Source organism: Apteryx mantelli, chromosome 18 (genome assembly GCF_036417845.1).
Source record: "Apteryx mantelli isolate bAptMan1 chromosome 18, bAptMan1.hap1, whole genome shotgun sequence".
NCBI lineage: Eukaryota > Metazoa > Chordata > Aves > Apterygiformes > Apterygidae > Apteryx > Apteryx mantelli.
The window spans coordinates 1,716,946-1,734,114 of NC_089995.1; the positions used below are offsets into that span (position 1 = coordinate 1,716,946).

Genomic DNA, 17,169 nt, shown 5'->3' on the forward strand with positions numbered 1-17,169 from the left:
ACTACAGGCATTGTCAAGATTGAGAGTTTTCTTTTCCTTGTCATTCAATGAGATATTTGCAGAAACAGGACACGCTTACACAAACAGAAGATCTCAAGACATTACACAGGGGAGTTCAAGAGTGTTTTCACTTTCAGGAAGGAGATGCTGGTTATAAATGTATGCCCTCGCTTACCCACACCTTCTTCTGCTTCACTAGAAAGGCTACATCTGCTCATGGCCAACACTAAGGTGGGGGAAAATTCCCCAAATGAGTATTTAAAGACAACAGGGAAATCTCCACAGGACTGGGAGATGACTTTTTTAATTACATCATCAAAATGATTCAGTAAGAAAAGGCTAGGTGACTATATACTCACAAACACCAGCCAATCTTTTAAGATGAATTATTTTCCCTTTAAAAATTTGAGCTTTCTTTTTATTTTAATAGTGAAATGCCTACCTTCCACTTCAAATCTGGACGAACAAGTGGAATAAATCTTCCATCGAACATGTGTGAAAATGGCCCATGCCCTTAAAAATAAAGATTACATAGGTTTAATCTGAGACATGCTCATCAGTAAAACTATTTGGAACAAGCTAAGTACCCGGATTCTCATGTAATTGCCTTCAACTTTGCATCATCTATTAGCAAGATTCAGCTACAGCAAGTACACTTCACTAATGCAACATCTTAACTACTACTTCACTCAGCATACCCAGTTCCATTACCTACAACATAAGCAAATACTTCAGTAACATTAGGTATATTAATTACTCTATGACAGCTCTGAAAAAGATAGGCAGTTTTACAAAATAATCATGAAAACTGTCAAAAGGGCCACTAACTTTCCATCTGAGATGTTACTGGAGGTTTTAAGAGAACTGAAGATAACACTGAAAGAAGAGGACACTTAAGCCACAGAGGGAATAATTCAAAGCACCATACTGAAAGGACATGAAAGAGTGGCTAAGCTGTCTACAGATTTACCAAGTGGACTTGCCTAAATAGAGAGTTACTCCAGACTAAACAGGAATAGGTAAATCCTGTTGCAGAATATGGCGATGCATTGAGCAGCCAGAAACAGTTCTCATGCTCTGATCTCATAGCCATCTTTTCAAAGAGAAACAAGCCATCCCAAACGTTGCTTACCCAAATCATGACAAAGCCCAGCAATCTCAACGCAGAGGATGTCTCGTTGGGTTATATCCAGTTCTGGTTGTCTTTCCTTCAGGGCACGAACCAGACATCCTGCTAGGTAGCCTACCCTGTTGCAGCAAAAAACAGAAAGTGAAGATAATAGTATTCCAGGCTGAATAGAAAGACAGAAGTTCACCAAATCTATTTTGCCACATTAAGTCACAACCCTAGTTTGACAGGCAGCACACAACAAATATTCAAGCCCTGACCTGCACAAGAATCACGGAAACAAATTACTTCCTGTAGTAGAGCCTTAGTAACACATTTGAAAGCAAAAATGTGACAGATTTCATGCCCAAAACAGAGACATTAACAACTGCATCCTAAGCATGGTATTCCAACAGCAACAGTTCTAGGAGGACACATTCTGTACTTCTCTCCCATAAATCAAACGTGTTACTATCAGCGTTCTCTTTAATTTCCAATTTAAACCCTCACAGGTTTTATAAGAGGAGGAAGTATCTTTTATTAGATCGAACTGTAATTTTTTTTTTTTTAACTAGACCAATAAACATACAAAGTTCACTTCTATTTTAAACGTCAAGAAGTCTTTGAAATGATATACGAGTTAAGAACAACTGTCCTAAGTTTAACTATATAGATTAATTGAACTGTTCGAAATAAAAATTTGTTGATAACAGTGGAGTTTTCAGACTCCTGTTCTCACAGCTTTATTTCTATTCCTCAGGTTTTTATATTTCCAGGTTTATTAGATGCTGTTAATTTAAGCTTGCCTCACTGGTTTGACCCTTTGCAATAATCATTTGCATCTTGTTAGCATTCTGGGGGACAGTAGCCAGACTTTCTCCAAAATATTTCCATACTACAAAAGCAACTTTAGGCTGGCCAGATCACCTGAAAAAAAAAACACTGAGTAGTTTAATTTCTGTGCACTGGGGGATATGCCTTTAAAACAAGCTTAAACTGGTGATTACTCAGCTTCTCTGTAGATTGTGAATGATCTAAGTAATGATACCTTTTTAAAGCACACCCCTGGAAATCCCAATGTCCACCATCTGTTTCTGTTTAACTTAGATGACAAATAGTCAGACTGTTAACTGTAATATATTGCATAAACCGTACTTAAGTACAAATGCAAACATTACAGCCAAAATCCATTTCATCTGTGCTGGGTAATATAAGGGTAATACAACTGTCTGACAAGTCATTTATGGCAAACTCAGTATCCCTCCCTAACTCAATTTAGACCAGGAAGAACATAAAGCATCCACAGTTTCTGATTAACGTTATTCTTCTCATAAGAAAAAAGAAGGGGGGAAAAAAGAAATCTAACAATGATCCATCTTGCAGATTTCATGGGTTTGCTCTATAAAAAGAAGTCTAAGAGAACAGCCAACACCCACAATTACATAGGATATACAGGAACATTCACAAGACAGAAAACGCCATACAGCTGCCTTCACAAAGTGGAATCAATCTCAGGGAAATTAAAATGCAAGAGACATGCATATAAGAGAACACCACCTTACCCTAAAGAGTGTTCAAAGCGGTTGTGAGAGGCTCCTGGAAATACAAAGTAAGTGCCACCCAGCTGCTTAATGTATCGGAGGCGCTGAAACTGAGGAGTGTCAATGATGCGAACAAGAAGAGGATGTATTTCAATGTGCCCATGAATCGGATCATTAAAAACCTACAAGAGTCAAACAATAATGAAAACAACATTTAAAAATTGACTTTTAAAAGAAACAGGTGCTGCCAAGACAAAAGATGTCTATAAGGGTCAGCTATTTGGGGGAAAGGGGCTGTTGTTTTCTTTTCTCCTTTAAAATAGCCATATCCTGTCTATCCTAAGATCATGCTTTATCTTGGAGAACTACTTAAGTGTGACATCCAAAAAGATAAAGCTATGCATTTCAGAGGGCAAAGGAATCTAAGTCAAAATCTCTAAAAATGTTATCTGTATCTGTTTAATTCTGATACTTAACACTTGAGAAAACTGCTGTCTTTATTAATGGCAACATCTGCCATTCCAATTAAAGCAGGATACCACAACACATTTCTGAGATATACAATAAGAAGTGTGCAGTTTCACAGTGCTTGCATTTTTTTTTTAAAATCAAGTCAAATTTCGCAGAGCGGAAATTATGATTCCAAGCTTTTTTGTAAAATAAAAGACAAAGCCCAAGATAACTGCATTTTGAAAGAAGTACTCCTGGACCACTTCCAAGTATGCATTTTAAAAAATGTCTTAATAACTACAGTGACTTATTAGAGAAGATAAACATAAACACATTTAATCCTTGCATCAAAACAGAAGATAAAGTCATTTCAGGATATACATATCTTGGCAAAATACTGAAGAAAATAAGATTCTTTATGGCAGTCTCTCTCCTCACTGTCCTTAAACTGATAGGGCTCTAACAGATGTGCAGAATGCTGAGGGATGCATGTAGTGGCCAGTCTTTACCTGAATTAAACTAACATATAACAGTGTGAGAAGCTGTTGTACACTGCAAACAGTGGAACGGAAAAGTAGTCGGCCAACCCAAACCTGGGGCTAAACTAATAAAGAACAAAAAGGAAAGACTCTACCAGGCAAAAGATGTGAAAGGGGAGCTTCGCACCACATTCCCAAACAACAGCTCACTTGCTCTTTCAGTTTCTCACAGCTGCCAGGTGCCCACATCAAGCTCTTAACTGATGATCTTAACAACTTCACTGGTTAATGTGGTTTTCAAAGACCCCCAACTATGAAGGAGAAAGGGCTTGGAGTTCCCTGCTCTAGAGAAGAAAAGCACCACAGCAGCACAGGCTGGCACCACTGAGCTCAAAGAGAATGGGGGGAGCAACAGGAAAGTGTTCTGAAGTGCCAGTAACAGCTGGAAGCACCGGCCTCACTGGCCTCCCCGCACAGCAGCATGGTTACCTTCATGATGTCCACGTGCTGCTGTCGCAGTTTGTTCAGGCAGGCGAGCACTTTCAATCTCTCAGCCGGGAGGCTAGAAGAAAAAAAATTGAGAGCAAAATTTCTTACGCGTTCTCCTTTACAGTTTGCAGTATATAAGGATTTACTTGTGCGAGTTCATATTACTCTGATCTTTATTAACTCTTTTGGTGGAAATACATATTTCTATGTCTTTTTTTATCAGAAAAATATCAAAAGCATTTATCTTTTCCAAGGTAAGTAGAGAAGGAAGGGAACATATCTACATAAGTTGTCTGTAAGCAGTGTAAGTGCTTGTCACACTTCTACACGAGTGAGAAGCAGAAACACCAGGAAATACACAATTTTTTTTTAATCAATTTCTTTTAGGAAAAGTCACATTTGGGGTAAGTCCTTTAAATGTGTCTGAAAGATAACATACAGTGCCCAAATAACTGACATTTTAAGGTTGAGAAACTCCTCAAACTGAAAGGTCTGAAAGGTCATAATCCCAAATAAGCAATACTTTTATACATTTCTTCCAAAGTCAGTCAACTCTGTATTAAAAGAATCTTAATTTGACCAAAACAATTTGAATTTTACATAACTGAACTTCAAGAGCTGAACCACTGGAGTATGAAAGATGTTCTAACTTTGTTGAGAACTGATTCTTGTAGTTCATAAAGATATCTTGCTATCATCTGTAATAAATCATTAAAGTTCTTCTCAATTATATGTTCATAAACTTTCAATAGAGGTACTTTGTTGTAGTCACAATAGTCTAAGAACACAGGCAGGACAAGTCTGGAAGGGGAGATAATAATACAGTCTATTACACTCACTTTTATCAACTATCTACAAGCTTTGTCCTCAAGCAAAATGGTTTCAGTCCCACAATACAACAGCAAACACTGTTTGTAACTGTGAGCAAGTACAATTTGCTAACTTTTACTCTATTTACACCAGCTACCCAGCCTCTGAGATCAGCTTTGCACCAGTCTCTGAATTTAAACTTTAACAGAAATTAATACTATAAAATGTCAACTGTTAGCAAAAAAAAAAAAAAAAAAGACAGATGCACCACCTATTTTTCCTAAACAGTTTAATAATTTACAATCCATAAAATATTAAGTCCATCTAATATCTGAGCTGCTAGAGACCAGTTTTTGTCTTTAAAAATTAGTATCCCTGTACTGAACATGAGAGCTCTTGGATTGCCATCTCTGCTGTTCATGGACAGCCACTTATAATCTTTAGCTACCACTGCAAGCAAACATCAGAAGCATTAGAGGTGTTGCTCAAAGATAGCAACAAAGAGAGCAAAGTTTGTTACTTTGCACTCTCAGCAGCTCCATCAGTAATAAGTTACAAACTCTGAGATACTTACTAGGTAGTTCCTGAACCAGCACTGTATCTACTGGGTAACTGAAAGCTGCTAAAATCAAAGTCAAGAGGAGGACCACCTGCATGAGCCCATCCTTCTTGCTCTCTACGAGGACAGGAAACTAAACTTTGGCACTGTGGAAAAAACAAGGAATTGTTCTGCAAGCAGTAAAATTCAGGAGCTTCTAAACACCTATCTTCATACTCCCAGGAAGGGCAACTGCTTTCTAAGTTTCATCTGAAAAATGGGACCAAGCACATTTCAGCCGCTCCCTGAAAGAAAGGTGTAACCTTTCCAACCTGACACATGGCTAACTCAGGTGGGACTCCACCCACAAAAACAGTTCTGGGACAGCAATGTCAAAAGTGATCTGCTTCCAGCCATCTACATTCATTTTATTTCCATGGAAAAAAATTTCTCTCAAGATACTAATCTAACATGTCTGGATTAGAGCAGAGAGAAAGCTTCCAGAATATTAAAAAAAAAAAAAAAAAAAAAGAACATCCAAACTCAATGTAATAAGATGACTCACACTTTATTAATTACATCAGAGGTCTTCACCAAATGTCACTTAAAAGCATGCTAATAATGGACATTAAACATCACAGGCATGTTTTTGAAAGAGCTCTAATGTCACCACTATAGAGTCACGCAGCAGGACTTAGATAACAATCGCTCAAAAGAATATTCCAGATCATGCAAAATTCATGAGATAGGACTTCTTTAATGACAATTATGAGGAAGCAAGGCAATGCGAAACAGTATCCAGAATCAAGCAAGCAACAGTACTGCTCCTCCCAGTGCTGAGTACAGGGACACAACCTGTTAGTTTGAAGCATCTAATTTTACTTTTAAGAGCTACAAAAATTCGGGAGTGAGGAGAAAAGCAATTGGAAAAAGGCTACATACATAAAGAGAATGCACATGGGCACCTACTATCTAGAGAAATGACCAACAACTGAATATGGGAACACCAGAGAGACAGCTATGAAGAATGGGAACTAAAGAATCTAAGCCAGTCAGCAGCTACGTCTGCACAGGCAGGCCATACTCCCAAGCCCCCAGGAGTAAATAAGCACACTTTGCACCCACATGTTGAAGTCTCCAGCTCACTTAAAACCTGAACATCAGAACTGAAGCTCCACAAGTATGAAGCCAGCAAGCACTCAAGGCTAGAGTCCGCAGTATCCCACACAGCACTACAAGGAGGCTGCCAGGATGCAACCTGAAGAGAAGTTTCCAAAATCATGTTTTACATGGAGCATAGTCCCCAAAACTAACCATCAGTAAACACCGCATTTCACCAAAAGCACACATCTGCTTCATGTGCTAAAAGATAGATGGTGTGCACAGAACAGAAAGTATAGTTATAACTTAAAAAAGAAAAAAAGAAAACAGGTGAAATCAAAGTTGTTTCGTTACAGTGTACAAGTTTACAACTGCTCCTATGAGAGCTACCCAAAAGCAGACACCAAACACCTCAGTAGAGCAGTTCCAGTTCTCTGTCCCGCAAAGTGGAAATCAGATCACCCACATGTCCCTTTTGAGCTTGGGCTCAGGCATCTACCATGGAAATTATTACACTTTTGCAAGGATAGGAGAAGACTGGCACAGGCCCTTTCAAAATGGTATTTTGTCACAGGGCTCAAGCTACACCCTCGATAGATGCTCCAGCACAAAGTATTAAGGGCTTCCTAGCTGCTAACATAGGCTAACGTGCTTTTGCTCCAGAAAATCATCTCTAGCACAGCTGAATTAAACAGTGCTAACACAGCTTTTTGGACTGTATGATGCATCTACTGTTTGTGCCAGAAGACACCCCTTTGGTTGGATCAGCACTGCATATAGGTATTAGAAGTGAGGTTCCTCAGACAGCATTACTCCAGCAAAAGGAATAGGCTCAACTAGAGAGGCTAGGAAGTCACTTGCTTTCATAACACCTTTGTGACTTCCACATCTTCTCTTGCCCTGCTTCAAGGAAGACTAACCTCCGTTTTGAATTTTGCCTCTAGATGACAAAACATAATGTCAATATGGTCATGGTGAGATTGACATCCTGAACGTCAAATCACAAAGAGCACTTAATCCTTCTTTAGAGAAAAAACAACAGAAAGAAAAATCCCTATGAGTCACAAGAATGCCTCAACCAAAAGATGATACACCAATCGTATTTTATTACTTCATTTTCCCAGGGCCCTGCAAATGTAGTTCCTCATACAGCTGAACCAGTAAAACAATGGGTCACCTTTTAAAGGGTGAAACTGGCAGTTTCTTTCCCACCCATTCTCCTCTACCCTTTTCTGCTTCACCCACAGCCTCCCACGTCCACAGTCTCCCATGCGTCACAGACTAGGAAGACCAGAAAACTGCCTTTTATTTTTTTGCCAGTTTTGTTTACTGCCACTCCAGTAAGGCCAGCTGGCCCTAACTGAGCTGTGGTACAACAGGGGAAGGAGGGCAGCAGGAACCCCCCAATTCAGTGACAAGGTGCATACAGACGCCCACAGCTTATGAAACTATACTTAGACTGCAGCGAACAACCTTTTGCTGGGATGGCCTGCTGAAACAGCTCTACACAACAAGATCAACAGACAAAGCAGAAAGGGGAGGACAGACCTGCAGCTGCCAGTAGTTAGCTTTTGCACAGGTACACCCATCTCAGTTAGAGCTGTCTTTGCAAAAATATCTGTATCAGCCTATACCATCTTTCAACTCCTCTCCCTCATCTGATGCATTGATCTACTGGCATAACCAGTCCTTTTCCTGCACCGATTAGGAACTTGACTATTCCAGAGAGGTGAACCAGCTAGTCTTATTCATCATCTTTATTTCACATGCACCATGCCATGTGCTGTACACAACATCAGCTTCTAGGAACACAGGAATGTGCGAAAAAACAATGGCACTGTCTCCAGGCCAATCATCCCAAGCTCCTCCTTATGAATGCCTTACAAGGACAGGGAACTAAGTATACACATTCGTTACCTCTGTCTGTCACAGAGAAACAATTAAAGCTACTGTAAGACAAGCCATGCCCTGGAAAAAAGCTGGCAAATGGATTATTCTTTACTGCAAAGTCAAACAGATGTTCTGAAAAGCAAAAAGCTGTAGCAATTTCTCATCTGACTCACATTTTCAGCTTAGCACAAGAGTGTAAGGGAGTAGCAAGGCTGGCTGCTCCACAAGGGAAGGTGAGCTGGGAGCAGAGCACAATAATAAACGCAAGTGTGAACAGTGACCTCACCAACAAGGAGCCAGGATGAAGAGTTGTAAGTCCAGGTCAGGATCAGGGCCAGACACAGTCCAGTGATCAAGTCAGCAAGTCTGTAGTGATGAGGCAGGTCGGAGGTCAAGCCAGGAAGCCGAGCCAGCAGGTCTGGGACAGGTTCAGAATCAAGGAGGTACCAGACCAGAAACAGAGTTAGCTGCTGCACCGTTACAATGTAGCACAGGCAGGGCCAGCGCAGAGCTTCAGCTTAAAAAGCACTTCTCCAGGGAAAGGAGGAGTAGGTCCTTGCTCCTAGCTTTCTTCACAATAGCTCTTACCGGTGAAGAAGCTGACCTTGGACTTAGCCAGCTGAACTCTAACTTAGCCAAACAAACTCTTAGAAGGGGGGATGTGCTCTGAGCCCTGACAAAGATGCCAGGTCTCACTGAAGGAAACACATTGTAAAAGAAAATCCACAAGCTCAGCATCATCCAATTTACATACTGATTGAGAGTTCTTACAGGTATTTAACTGTACTTAGAATTACTTATTTCACTACACTAGCATGCCTGGATACATTCACCACTAATAGAACTTGACCTTAAAAGTTCCTGACAAGTCTCAAAACAAGCCCAGTTGTCCAATAGGGGCACTTGATGCTCATCCATCCACTAAGGTACTAAAAGCTACAGCCCTTCTGATAACCTATTAAAATACACACACACCCTCTTGTTATTTCTATTACATAAGTTCCATATGACATCAAAAACTAATAAACCCTTTAGCTACCTTCCTCGTGATTCTACATTGTTTCCATCTGCCATTGTGGTTAAATCCCCTTTTAAAAACAACAAACATCTTAATATTGACATCTGCCAACATCTTACCTCCTACAAAGTGTGACCCTTCTGCCTTGTCACATTTAACCACGCCTCTTCTCTCTTCTCTACTGATGGCCACACACCCAGAAGCACATTCTTTGAATTCAATCCCTTCTCAAACTCATAGCACTTTTCCCCAGATGCGGTGTCTAGATATAACAAAGATGGGGCCCTTCACATTCAGCATGGTCTTAGCTCTGAGAAGCTCACAATCAAGCAACCAGTTGGTATACAGAAGGACTCAAAATCCTCCGCACACAGAGTGTACAACTCTACACTTCTGTAAGTCTGCCAAGTAACCACACTTCAAACTACCTAAGGTCTCCTAACCACAATATTAGCAAATAAATTTTATGGAGCCGGGGGGGGGGGGGGTTGTTGAGAGAAATTTGGAATAAAGAGAGTAAAACAAGGTTAGCAAAGGAGTAAAGAAAAGGCATTCAAAGATTAAAAAGTGCCTGGAGGTATGTGGTGGCTGTGCTGGCTTACATCCCAGGAGAGGTGAGCAAAACAGGCCCCAGTAGGGCAGAAAAGGATCAGCAGGGGATTTTAGACATCTAGAATGATGGGATATATTTATACTCTCTTCTGTTTAGAAGAGCAAGAAAGTATAGTTATCACCTGAAAAATTGCAAGGTTTTCAACCATTTATATTGCTGGTGAGAACAATTCTTTAAATTATTTTTAAGTCAGCATTCTGTTTTCCTGTGCTCTTAGCAAACTCCTGCCAGATCAAAATGAGAGGGTTTTTTGGCCATCTCTGTTACCACAGCAGCACTTTAACAGCTTCAATGTCTACCAATGCCTACAGCCAAATAATACAGATCTGTTCAACTCAGCTGCTTGCCCACAGTCCTGTATTCTCTCAGTGCACACACCAAACTCTTTTTTCATATTTTTCCAATCTATTGTAGCAGAAGCAGCAAAGATTAAAGCCCCAACAAATTTTGCAAGACTAACATTCAAATGCCCAGTAGTTGTATTGAGAGAGCCAAACAAAACAATCTCCACAAAGCATTGCCTGTTTTGTTGTTTTAAAAATCTTTACTACTGTCACTACTAAAATCAGACTGGCATTAACTTTTTGTTGAGAAGAAAAGTCTCATCAAAAACCCTAGAGTTTACATTAGTATCTCTATTAACATTTTAAAAATTCTTGTGCTGCCTGTGGTATTTTCATTAAAATTTTCAGAATTGATTTTTTACTTCTTATGCCTACTGGACAACTAGCTTCTACATTCTGGATAGCACTGGCTGTGCTGGGATCAGGGGGGAACATCTGGCAAAATATTCTGGAGACTCTGAGGTGATTCTAGACTAGTAACACAGAGCCCTTTAATCACATATATCCATTCTGACTATTGATTTCTTGAGCATTTACAGTAGAAACCTGACAAAGCCATATGGTTAGGTCAGAAAATATTTTCTCCTAGATTTTGCTATTATCGTCAGGGCTTTGGGGGGAGAGAGGAAAGACTGTGCCTACAGTAAGTCATGTGACTTATACTGTGATTTTTTTAAAAGGTACCTTGCCTAGGTATAATTCCTTGCTAAACTTCCTGCTCCCCTTTTGAAAGTACAACTCTTCCCTAGGGCCGATTTAGCTCACGTAAGCACATGGAGTCACATAAGCAAGCAGCAGTGCTGGGACCTGCAGAGCTTAACATCAGAGGATTCAGGACCTCATCCTGACGAGAAGCTGGAGCGAGGGCCAGTTACATGCCAAGGCGGAGGCTTCAGGAAACCCGTACTTGGGGTTGCCTTTTACTGCCTTTCATTACAGAAGTCTTCTGCATCCCTTCGCGGGATGCAGTGGCGCCTTTCCTTTCTGCCACGTTTCTGCAGGCACCTCGGAGGCGCAGGACTTTCTGCAGGCTCCGGGCACGCTCCGCACGCGACTCTCACCCCACAGCACGAGTTCGGCTCGGGGCCGGCGCTGCCCCGCCAGCCCGGGCAGAAACGCCTGCTTCGGGCGGGCAGGAGGCGAGGGAAAGGGCCCGGGGCTCCAGGACAGGCCGGCACCGGGCGCCCCCCAGAGAGGCCGGCGAGGGCCCGGCGCGGCGGCTCTTACCAGACGCGGGTGATCTCGAGGGCGCAGGCCGGCAGGTCGAGCAGCATGATCCCGGTGACTCGGCTCTCTGAGGGGACAAGCACGCACCATGAGCGCGGAGACCCCGCTGGCGGGGCCGCGGGAGGGCGGCGGCGCCCCCCCGGCGAGAGCCGGGCCCCGCTGCCGCCGCCGCCGCCGCCTCCCGCGCCCCGGGCCCGCGCGCATGGCCGGGCCCCGCCGCCCGCTGTTACCTCGGAAGCGGCGCAGCAGGCTGGGCTCGCCGACGCCGCTGCGCGCGAGGTAGTCGCAGAGCCACTCGGTGTCCCAGAGCCGCGGGTCGGCCTGGTCGCCCCGCGGCGCGGGGGCCGCGCGCCGCTCGGGGGTGCGGGGCTCCTCGGCGAAGCCCTCGCACCGCGCCCGCTTGGCGGGAGACCCGCCCCATCCCGTCGCCGCCGCCGCCGCCGCCGGGCTCCCCATCCCGCCACCACCGCCGCGCGCAGGCGCAGTGGCACCCGCCCCGCGGGGCACCGGCGCCGGGGTGACGTCATGCGCCGAGCGCTGCCCCGCGGCGATGCGGCCGCCGCGCGTGGCACCGGCTCTCGCCGCCGCCCCCACAGTCCCCCACGTCGGCCCCCCCGACCCCCCCCCCACAGCCCCACAACAGCCCCCACAGGCCTCCCCGACCGCCCTCACTGCCCCACAACAGCCCCCACAACCCTGCAACTGCCCCCCCGACCACCCTCACTGCCCCACAACAGCTCCCACAGGCCTCCCCGACCGCCCTCACTGCCCCACAACAGCCCCCACAGGCCTCCCCGACCGCCCTCACTGCCCCACAACAGCCCCCACAACCCTGCAGCTGCCCCCCCGACCACCCTCACAGTCCCGCAACAGCCCCCACAGGCCTCCCCGACCACCCTCACTGCTGCGCAACAGCCCTCACAGCCCTGCAACTGCCCCCCCGACCACCCTCACAGCCCTGCAACAGCCCCCACAGCCCCCCCCGACCGCCCCCACAGCCCCATAACAGCCCTCACAGCCCCGCAGCTGCCCCCCCTCCCGATCACCCTCAGCCCCGCTGCTGCCTCCCTACCCCCCCTCCCAGCCCCACAGCTGCCTTGCAGCAGTGGTTCTCACAGCCCCCAAGAGCCCCTCACAGTCCAGAAACTGCCCCCCAACAACCCTCACAGCTGTCAGTCTGAGCACCCCAGCTACCCGGCAAGCCTCTAACCCCTCAGCAACCCCCTTCGCCATCAACAGTTGTGACTCGGGGACAGAGATGAGAGGGGGCTGCTGGGGCTGGAGAGAATGAGGACTGCCTCCTCGAGTCATCCATCCCTCCTTCCTCCCCCCAGGGAGGGGTAGAGCTGGAAGAGGCACTGGTGAGGTAGTCAGTTCTCATGGATTCAGAGCAAAGTATGGGGTGCTGCTGCCTGCCCCAAGCAAGCCATGGGCTGAGCCCTGGCCAGGACAAACAAGGATGAGTCCTTGCACTTGCTGGAGTGTCATAAAATCACCCAGCTGCTGCTGGAGCTGCCTCGCTGCTTCTTCCCTACTCAAGCCTGGATTCAGCCTTGGGGAAAGGCACCAGACAAGCACCTAGTTGGACACGGAAGGTGGCTGTGATGTCTCAGTCTACCTGCACAAAAGAGGCTTACCCAGCTGTAGCAAAAGGCCAAGGGTGAGCCAGCAGGCAGGTGACTCAGAAAAATTTGGAAAGGAAACTAGAGGCGTAAGTCCCCAAGACACATAAGTCTGACACCAACGCCCTCCTGACAACACCCCGAGGAGGCACCACTCCAAACCTCACTGGCACCTCCTTCACAGAAGCTGCCACTCGAACACAGGAGAAGAGAGGGGATCTTATCAATGTACACAAATATCTAAAGGGAGGGTGTCAAGAGGATGGGTCCAGACTCTTTTCAGCGGTGCCCAGTGACAGGACAAGAGGCAATGGGCACAAACTGAAACACAGGAAGTTCCATCTGAATATGAGGAAAAACTTCTTCACTGTGAGGGTGACAGAGCACTGGAACAGGTTGCCCAGAGAGGTTGTGGAGTCTCCTTCTCTGGAGATATTCAAAACCTGCCTGGACACGATCCTGTACAACGTGCTCTAGGTGACCCTGCTTGAGCAGGGGGGTTGGACTAGATGATCTGCAGAGGTGCCTTCCAACCTCAACCATTCTGTGATTCTGTGATACACTCTCACCAACACCTGTCAGATGGTGAAACTAATGACTCTGGCAACCTCATCACTCTAACATGCCCAATATTCATTCCTTAGCATCCTTGGGCATTACTATGCTGATATATCCAGCAACCTCTTCACTGGTGCTCAATTAAATCAAGAGCACCCACACATTATCATTGCATGAAAATTAAAAATGTGTACAGTTACCTGTTAGTAAAAAGGCCATCTCTAGCATCCATCTTACAAGCCTGCTTTCTGAAATGAATCATTTTTCACATGAAAGCTTTGGACATGCCAATATAACTGTGGAAGACAGAGCTGTTGGAGTGAGATAGGCAGTACCCACCACAATGGCAGGTTACTGTGAGGGATTCTGACATAAATACCTGGAAACTGGCACCTCTGCAGATACCAGCAAGCCTGACTCAACGTCCCAAATCCCAGCTCAGTTACAGAAATCGGCCTCCACAAAGGTGCACCCAAAACATGTGATGCCACAGCACTATTGCCGCCAAGTCATTGTGCCTACAAACAATACTCCCAAAGACACCCAAACTGACTTTTTCAATCCATTATTCCCAAAGACATCAACAGCAGTGAAAACAGATGGTATCCAGACCCCAGCATCTGTCACTCACAGCAGTGACAATGTGAAACCAAGGCCTTCACAGATACAGGTGCGTCCGCTGGTTTTTCAGTTATTGTCTCCACAGCAAGTGTCCCAACATCCACAAAACCAACTCTACTGCAAAAGGCCTCTATGTTCTACAGAGTCCCCCAAAATGTCCCAAGACTTGGGCTCCCAAATATTGACACCGCAGTGTGTGGCTCAAAAGTCACAGCTGCCTAAGTCCATCCCTAACAGCCTTCTCAGAGATGTGCCAGTCGTGGATCAAGTACATGAAAAGGGAGGAAAATGTTGTCATATAGACTGCACCTCTGTATGTGCAGCAGAGACAGACTGAATGCCCTCTCATTCCCTCCTGCCACACCAAACACGCAGCAAACTTCTATTTAGCTCTGGATGTGCAGCATGTTGATGTCAGACAGTTCTAAGATGACAAGAATCCTAAAATGAATCCATAAGGAATCCCTTACAGGGAAAAAACAGAAATAAAGGTGCACATTAAAAGCAAGGATGAAGAGGGATTATTCCTGTGTAGGTTCTTTTTTATTTTTTCCACTTGACATGTTTCTACTAGCCTTCCCTGGTTTTGCTGGACTTAATTAAGCAGTGCTATAAACACTTGAACCTGTCCGCCAGAGCAACAGCTTTGGTACTGCTAGGAACTGAAGAGTTCACAGCAAAGCTATCTGTGTCTGTTGGAGCTGTTAATTCTACATCCTCATCTGCTTGAGCCCTGTATTTACGTTACCTAGCTGAAATTCTTCTGATCAAGTTCTTGCAAAGCTGTTTATCTGTAACTGGGAGTCAGGATGGAAGACACAAGAGAGGGCATAGGCACAGAGAACGCTTGCAGTAAAGCTACTGTAGCTTAAGTTTACCGCATCTCAGCCAAAAAGCTGCACCTGACTTGGGGAACACCCTTGTAGAGTGATGCACAGAGAAAACTGGTGTCACTTAAACCAAAGGTTCCCTGTTACTGAGGTGTAAACCCTCAAGATGAGGCAGAGAGTAGATCCCCATGCCCATCAACTCTGCCAAGCACTTAGATCCAGCAGGGCTGAAGTGGCAGCTGTAAGCCTTGGCTACAGAAAGGTTGGGAACCACAAACTCAATCGATCTCTGTGACTCACCAGTCTTCTGAAACTCTTTTATCACTCAAGGAAGTTGAAAAGTTTTATGGGTTTGGCATCTGGATGATTAGTCAAAGCAACATCTTCATGTTTATCTGATACCTGTTTTTCAAGAACTGCTACTTGGGTGATGAGACATGCACACAAGTCAACTATGGAGATTACAATAAACTTAGTTTCTTTGGCCTTGAGATAGATTCAGACATGTTCAGCATCTTTCAGCTGAGATCCTAGAACTACTCAAACCATTGCCGTTCCTTCACAGCATCTCTTTTTGTGTCCCAGGTTACAGTTCTGAAGAGACAGAATATATCAATTACAGGGCCAAACCCAACTTTCCTTGACTGTCGGGGGTGGGAGGAACCACTCCCAACCCCCTACTACAAGTCACAAGATAGAAACAAAAGACAGCTATTTCCTAACAAGAAACTAAATTAAAAAATTGATTTCAGTTCCCCACAGTGCTTAATTGCACTCTGACCACAAATTTTCTTGAGGCCACATCTTAGTACTCAACACTTGGAATGTGGCAACCTAATATTAACATACTGGTTATACATAAAGTGCTAGTAGATTTATCGTATTCTTCCTGGTAGTGTTAATAACTCTTCTTCTAACTCTCTGGAATGCTGATCTGTAGTAAACATGGAAGCGCTGAACTCACTTTAAGCAGTGTTAAGGTGGTGATCTTTTTAGTTGGAGAATTAGTGAAAATCTGTTTGGCTGGGAAAAAAATTTGACCTAATAATAGAATGTGGTTTCCAAGACTTAGGTAAAACAGTCTTATTTCTCACCCTATACTGCCCAACTGTGATGATTTCCCCTCACTGGCAGTCTTATCTGCAAAAGAAATAAAGATAGTTTCTGATGATAAAAGCCAGACACATTTTCACAGCTATGCCCCTCAACATCACTTTTGGTTGGAAACTATGTTTAACAGAGTCTTTTAAAACTAAACCTTGACACTAAAGCTGTCGTGCAAAGTCATTAAAATGAATTTTTGCACAACCAAATCACCCCTCTTAAGAATTTTTTTTCTAGAGCAGGTGCACAACAAAAACTGATAAAAAGCTCTGAACACAAACTCTGAGCACCGAGTCCAAGCCAGCTTTAGGCACATTTATAGACACAAAACCAGCATAAAGCCTGCTGGTACAAATCTGAATATGTTCAGAACTGGTTTTAAATCAGTTTAAACTGTTGGGATCAGGGTAATCATAATCAATATTCTAACACAACATGGCTGCAGTACTGCAAGGTCAGGAACTATGAGTTCGCAATAATTTTAATGGTTCACTGTGCTGGAGTTATGCCTCCCTCATGTGGGCAGGATCATCTGTCACTGCAGGATTTTTGCCTTTTCAGTGTTTTTGGTTACTTCAGTGAATGTATTACTCACCTCTTCCTCCCAGAAACTATGACTGAAGTACAAACAGTACAGAAATCTCAGAAGGAAATCCAAGACAGATCAAATGAAAATTCAAAATGAAAGAAAATGAATTCAAACCAAAAAATCCAAAAGAAATTTGAGGAAGACAGAAAAGTGGAAAGAGTCTCTGACAGTACTGAAAATGCAGACAGAAGGCACCGTTTAATGAATTACCACAGGTAACTGAGCAACACAGGTTAA

The 17,169-nt window shown here is 44.2% G+C and overlaps 1 protein-coding gene across 1 annotated transcript in view; it reads right to left on the reverse strand.

Annotated features, from left to right (window-relative positions):
- Nucleotides 1-12,064, reverse strand: part of SAMHD1 (SAM and HD domain containing deoxynucleoside triphosphate triphosphohydrolase 1) — a 29,889-nt gene extending 17,825 nt beyond the window's left edge. Inside the window, exons 1-6 of the mRNA XM_067307701.1 lie at nucleotides 11,839-12,064; nucleotides 11,609-11,675; nucleotides 4,068-4,140; nucleotides 2,671-2,831; nucleotides 1,133-1,248; nucleotides 443-513 (exon numbers count right to left, since the gene is read on the reverse strand). Coding sequence (XP_067163802.1) covers nucleotides 443-513; nucleotides 1,133-1,248; nucleotides 2,671-2,831; nucleotides 4,068-4,140; nucleotides 11,609-11,675; nucleotides 11,839-12,064 — 714 coding nt within the window. The remainder of the gene's footprint in view (nucleotides 1-442; nucleotides 514-1,132; nucleotides 1,249-2,670; nucleotides 2,832-4,067; nucleotides 4,141-11,608; nucleotides 11,676-11,838) is intronic.
- Between the last annotated feature and the right edge of the window lie 5,105 nt (nucleotides 12,065-17,169).